At 37.6% G+C, this 6,315-nt stretch overlaps 1 protein-coding gene across 3 annotated transcripts; it reads right to left on the reverse strand.

The window, feature by feature from the left end:
* Window positions 1-2,920: 2,920 nt before the first annotated feature.
* Window positions 2,921-6,112, reverse strand: EMB1793 (LYR family of Fe/S cluster biogenesis protein). 3 transcript variants are annotated; one of them, XM_078583993.1, is made up of 2 exons: window positions 5,553-6,111; window positions 2,921-3,225 (listed from the first exon to the last, which is right to left on the reverse strand). In XM_078583993.1, exon 1 carries the CDS (start codon window positions 6,055-6,057, stop codon window positions 5,569-5,571), a length of 489 nt encoding a protein of 162 aa, XP_078440119.1. In that variant the 5' UTR covers window positions 6,058-6,111; the 3' UTR covers window positions 2,921-3,225; window positions 5,553-5,568. The 3 variants fall into 3 exon arrangements, with proteins under 3 accessions (XP_078440119.1, XP_078440122.1, XP_078440120.1); XM_078583996.1 differs by lacking the exon at window positions 2,921-3,225 and adding an exon at window positions 5,014-5,366 and having other exon boundaries at window positions 5,553-6,112; XM_078583994.1 differs by lacking the exon at window positions 2,921-3,225 and adding an exon at window positions 5,014-5,467.
* Between the last annotated feature and the right edge of the window lie 203 nt (window positions 6,113-6,315).

Raw genomic sequence — 6,315 nt, forward strand, 5'->3', positions numbered from 1 at the left:
GTAAGGTAATTAATGAGGGTAATGGTAAGTAGATCTACACATTTATTGCCGCAAAAAATTCGTTGGGGAGAAATTACCCGCCATTGATTTCTTCTTCTCGCTTGATCCACAGTCAACCAGTTTGAACGTGATCCGATTCGATCTTCGTAAAAGATTATTAGTAAACTCTTGAGAAGCAATCGTAGAAATCAAGATTTTGCGTTAAAATTTAATGTTAGATTTCGGGGATAGATTTTTTTGTGAAAGTTTTGACGGATTCGTTCAGTTCTTTTGAAACTTTCGTTTTGAAAAGATTATAATGTTTGATTTTGTAGAAGACTGAATTTTTTTATAGAATTTTTATCTTTGGTGTTTCCTGATATGTTCCTGGTTATCAAGTTTATAGTTGTTTTTTTTAATCAAAAAGTAAAATTTTTAGCGTAGTTATAATCTCAGAGAGATTATTTTCCTAAAGTTTATGGAAACATTTTTGTTGCCATGTTCTTAGATTTTAATAATGAAAATATCTGAGAAGTTATATCTACTTTCAGTTGATCAATATTGAAAATATCTGCATAAATCATCATTTGAGAATCAATTATCTTGTCTTGCCTTAAATTCTTTTGAAGTGAAACAGTAAGAAGTTAAAACAATGAAACTGAAATCTGAAAGTTTTCATTTTACACTTCATTTATTTTGTAAGATAGTAGATCTGAATTTTATTAGGGAACGCATCATGTATTCTTCTGTGGGTAAATAAATATTTCTCTTCTGATATAAAATACTTCAGAGGTTTATTTACATAACAAATATTTCAATCCATTTTGAAAGTCGCAAACATAGTAATCTTTTCAATAAGGATATGGAATCATATCTGAATAAATACCAATTGATTTCCCTTTCCAACTAATATCCACTGTGCCATTAGTTATAAAGTATTGAATTCTGTTGAAAGTAGTGAATTAACCTCGGGTTGACATTTTTATCATTGTTTGGATTGTTTTAAAGTGGACATTGTATAGAAACTATTCAGCTTTATGAGCACCAGTTGATTGTCGAATTTTCAAGTATCGTATTGATAATAGATATCATTATTATTGGAGATCATATTCATTTATTATTGGGTCATATTAATAGAAATCAAGATAGTTTTACAACTGATACAGATCATTATTATTGGAGGTCATATTCATTTATTGGGTGAAGACAATTATTTTATCATAAACTGTTGATATTATGTAGTCATATACTCATATTGCTCTTTATTATCCTTTTAGATTGGTAACATAACTAGGGGAATATATTTGGATGGAATTATCATACTGAGGAATACAATTGAAGTTGGTTCCTAAGGAGAGACTTGTCTGACTTGTGAGTAGACCATGGACAAGCATATACTATGAGAAAACATTTTGATACAGAAATTTGGAAAAGCACTATTGAGAGTTAGTCAATGGATATGATCACTCATGTAAATCATTGAAAATGCCATTTAATTCATAGTATTATGTTGTTAGAGGTAGATTTAAAAATAGGATTATGTACACACCTTTGACTTAGACTAGAGGGGAGACTTCTTGTTTACCAAAAATGTCTTATGTGCTTGAACTAGACTATTGTGAGTCAGGAAGTGACTTGTTAAGAGACATATCTTATCCATGTCAAGAAGTTGACTTGGATAAATTCAACTGTTATTGGAATGTATTACTGAGAGCAAGTAATTTGGTATAATCATTCAGGTAAATCATGGAAAATTATCATTTGATTAATATTATCATGTTGATAGGGTAGAATGAATTATAGGATTATGGTCACACCTTCGAACTTAGTGTTGACTAAACAATAGTGTGTTTTGACTCTAGGGGAGTCTTTTTGTTGACTTGGATGAGTGTTGTATTAGAATTGCGAATAGTAAAGAAGTGGCACATTGTGAGTGGGGAGTGATGTTTGAAGAGTCAAAGCTTAACTAGTCAAGGAGTTGACTTGGACAAGGTCAGCTGTTATTTGCATATAGTGCTGTGTACAGGGAAAGGCACACAGAGACCAATGAGGCATACTCAGGGGGGTGTCTTAGTGACAATAACTGAATGACCTTCGAGATAAAGAGCAGCCTTAAAGGAGGAGTGGTTATTCGATCTCGTTTCGTCTACTTAATGAGTTGGGGTGGACATAAAGTACATCAGGAGTCCGCATTAAACATTAAGCGATCATAAAAGACTTTCACGTAGGGTTGGTTGTGCAGTCCGGTCCAATTTTTTCAGCCGGCATGCGAATTTTTTGATTTCACGAATGGGTAGTTCAATGATCGGTGCAAATTTGTGTGGCAAAATTGAAGACCCGTAAGTAATGTTCAACAGTAATGAATACGAACAAATTTCTGTCCATTCATTTGAAAAGAAGGACAAGAATATGAATAATAAGCCAGTTTGGTACATTGAATTAAGAAGATGAATAAGAAAAATAGCAGCAAGGGAGTTCTGTCCATTGATCTGACAAGAAGAAGACAATAAGAGCGAGAAGAAGCCAGGTCGGTCAATTGATTTGAGAAGAAGTGGATGAATGAGAATAAGAAGAAGCTGACCTGAAAAGAAGATGGTGATGATAAAAGCAACAAGAAGCCAATTTAGCCCATTGATTTGGGATAAAAAACAAGAATAACAAGAACCCAGTTCAGTTCTCTTGGAGATGATGAAGATTAAGTGTACATCGATTAAGAAAATGGAAATGAAGAATAATAAGATGTACCCAGTTCAGTTTATAGTTGTGTGGAGAAGAATAAGAAGCCAATTCGGCCAATTAATTTGAGAAAAAGAAGAATAAGCCAGTTCAGTACATTCATGTGCAAAGAAGAATAGTAAACAAGTTCAGCCCATAGATTTTTCAAGAAGAAGAATAAGAGGAAGAAGAAGAAGCCAGTTCAGTCCATTGATTTGTGAAGACGGAAAAAAAACCAATTCTTACTATTGAAATTCAAAGATGATGAAGAAGAAGTCAGTCCAAAAAAGATTAAGAAGAAGAATAATACAAAGCCTGTCAAGTCCATCGATTAGATATAAGGAAGACAAGAGGAGTGGCTGCATGCAGGTCGCGAAACCCTTGCACTGCTCTCAACTCTCGATCTATCTCTTGCTTGTAAACGTCTGTCCAAGGCAGAAGCTTGCCGGCCATTTTCCTGGCTTTGTTACTGCATCACGCAGGTTGCGGAAGAGAGAGGGAAGAGGGAAACCAGAAACGAGACTCTTGCCGCTGCAATTCACATTAAAATAAAACCAAACAAATCACACATTTGCACTGCGCACGACCATGGTCGATGTGCGGTGTGAAGTACTGTAGAACTATCTGATGTGCGGTCCGGAAAATCAAACCGGACTGCAAAACTGACTCTTTTCGCACCGGTCACACAAACCAACCCTACTTTCACGTCAGGACAACAAGTAATGTTTTGTGTGAAGTTGATTGGACTCGTCTATATGTCGTCTGTAAAGAATGGCAATTGCAAAATGATTGTATGAAGTTGATTGGACTCGTGGGCGGCTTCATTAGGTGAATGAATCCTTGAACTAGTGTACAAAACATCCGGCCCAAAGAGAGATATGAAGTGACTGTAGTTTAACAAATATAAAATTATAAATAGAACACGAGTTGAAGTTCCCAGAAATGATATGCAAGTCTAATTCACCCCCTCTCAGAGCATATCACCATACAAACTCCAACCGTGATTACCCAATGAATCTAACACCTATCTTGAGTGGCCATGTTCAGTCTGATCTTAGTCTGGCTGAGTTGATCATTCCATTCGAATAATTTGATCATCAACCAAGGCCACTCAATCGATCACATCTTTTTATAACAGAGGGGGGAAAGAACTGATCCAATCTGTTTTATGGTCCTTATGATTTTATCTGTTTGTGGGAAATAGTGATATGCATTTAATGTTCTCGAGTAGGAAAGAGAGAATTTCAAGAAGTTGGATAAACCCACTAGAGATCGAAAATAATACTAAGGCTTATGCAAAAAGGAATATTTCATGAAAACTCATCACTTTACAAATATTCGTCATAATTGAAAATTAGAAATATTGAAAATAACTTTTTTTCTGATTTATCCTAGAAAAATTAGTAACTTGAAGTTAAACATTTTACTTGCGTCGTTTTGTGGTCAATATCAATTCATATTGTCACACCAGAACAATATAAAATTATTCTTTAATCCAGGAACAATCTGGATTGGCGTATTCGAGATTAAGAATGATCATGAAATGTAGAGATTGTCCATAGAGCTTGTTTGAGGAGCAGATCTCTCAAGTCAACGAGGAGCCTACACAGCCAATATGGATAATAAAAAATGAAATCAGCCTCTTGATTATTTTTCATTCTTTCTTGTTTTTAATTTGTCCGCTAGCTCACTACATAAAATTGTATAATATGCTACAGGTTCGATAAAAAACATGCACAGAGCTGTTTTGAGGCTGGATTGAGAAATCAACAGAAAAAAGAGCATCTTTCCAAGATTCAATTGGAAGAGTCTGTTGTTCAATAAAGTAAATGACGAGTCAAGTTGGCTCATCTAAGATGACTAATAAAAAATCGGAATAAATATCAGTAGGATATGATTTGTACATAAATGATTGGGAATCACCTGTGGGAGGTTGTAATCATTGCTCCAGCCGGCCCTTTGATCCTAAATCTTTTCCATGGGGATATTTTACATATTAAGACGTTCTGCCAGGGTTTTAAGCATGTCCAAAGGTGATTCAGGCATACACATGTTCGCAGAAAAAATTCAGGCATACTCTTTCATCATTCATTTATCGCCAATTTCTGCTCTTGCTGCAGATTTCGGTTTATAGATTTCGAGCATTCTTTCACACAAATTCCAGGTTCAAATCTGCAAATGTCTATCGGATTTTCTCGATTCACAATTGGGTCAAGAAAATTTAACAGCCGAACGGATTGGAGAAAAGTCGATCTGCAGTACACTAAGCGTTCAAACTGACTCAGCAAGAACTTATCCTCTTCGAAAAAATCTTGCCAATAAAAATTGAAAGATTTGGATTGTAAATCAAGAATATACTAATGATTTGTCATGTCCGAGTTTTTCCATGGCAGAACTCAACAATGTGTCCTCCAAAAATCAGAAGATAATAAGCTAATGGGGTGAACAACCATCAATGGAGCGATATTCTCAAAGGTAGATGCATAGAATAGATCAACAATAAGAACTTATCCTCTTCAAAGGAATCGAGGGATAACTTATCGACAGCAAAATCTTCAAAAATCTCTACGATGGGTCATCAACTAATCAAAAGAAGATGATGAAATCAAGATCATTTCACATGAGGAAGAAACCCACTCCATCGTCGGCATCAACCGATGCTTCTCAACCAGCTGATCAAGAGCAAACTGAGTCATCAAGAACTTCTCCTTTCCGAATGAATCATGCGAGAATTTTCACTGATGTATATCTGCCGACTTACCCATGACAGAATCTTCAAAATTCGACATGGCTCATCGATTAATCATTAGAAGACGACGAAATCAAGACATATTTGACATGAGAAACAAAACCCTCACCTCAGTCTGTTCTCTTCTACGGGCGGAAATTCTCCCCCTTTCCACCATCCCCAGCCATCTTCCGATGCTTCTCGACGAGCTTATCAAGGGCAGATTGAACAGCATCTCTTCCACCGATGAGGAGGCGGGTAATGATCTCGGGATCGCGCTCGAACCGAGCTTGCTCGAACTCCCGGCGAGCGTTTTCCCGGAGCACCTCTCTCCATGGAACTCCTCGTGAATCAGGCCAAGGGAAGAAGCGGGTCGCGCGGAGAATGTCACGGTAGAGGGCCAGCGCTTCTCTCCTGGTACTTGTCAACCGCCGGACCGCCGCGATCTCGCCATGGCCGTCGTCTTCCGAGCTCTTCTCCTTCTTCACGAGGTGTCTGTCGAGCAATTCGTCTACAGAATCGGGGCCTTCATTGAGGAATCCTCGCCGGAAGAGGGCTGCGGTGGATCTCCCCCGCCATCTCTGAGCCTTGGAGAGGATTGATGCGGCCATGGAGAAGAAGGGGCTAGCAAACATCTTTATACTCAAAATTCGAGAAATTCTACACTGGTATCACCCTCCGTGCGTATGTAATTGAGATATTTATGCTCGCTCCACACCTATAAATAGGGTTTGACAGTCCCGGTCTGGTCCGGTCTTTTGGCATGTACCTAAACTAGGGTTTGATAGTCCCGGTCCGGTCTGGTTTTATGGCATGGACCTAAACCGTAACTGAAGTTCGGTCCGGGTCCAGTCTGGTCTTGCTCGGTCTCGGTCCGGTTCAGTACCCCGGAG

This window comes from Wolffia australiana, chromosome 12 (assembly GCF_029677425.1).
Source record: "Wolffia australiana isolate 7733 chromosome 12, ASM2967742v1".
In the NCBI taxonomy this organism is placed as follows: Eukaryota; Viridiplantae; Streptophyta; class Magnoliopsida; order Alismatales; family Araceae; genus Wolffia; species Wolffia australiana.

Bases quoted from the DNA above. Each gene is read 5' to 3' on its own strand.
- EMB1793 (XM_078583993.1), bottom strand. From the start codon at position 6,057: ATGTTTGCTAGCCCCTTCTTCTCCATGGCCGCATCAATCCTCTCCAAG.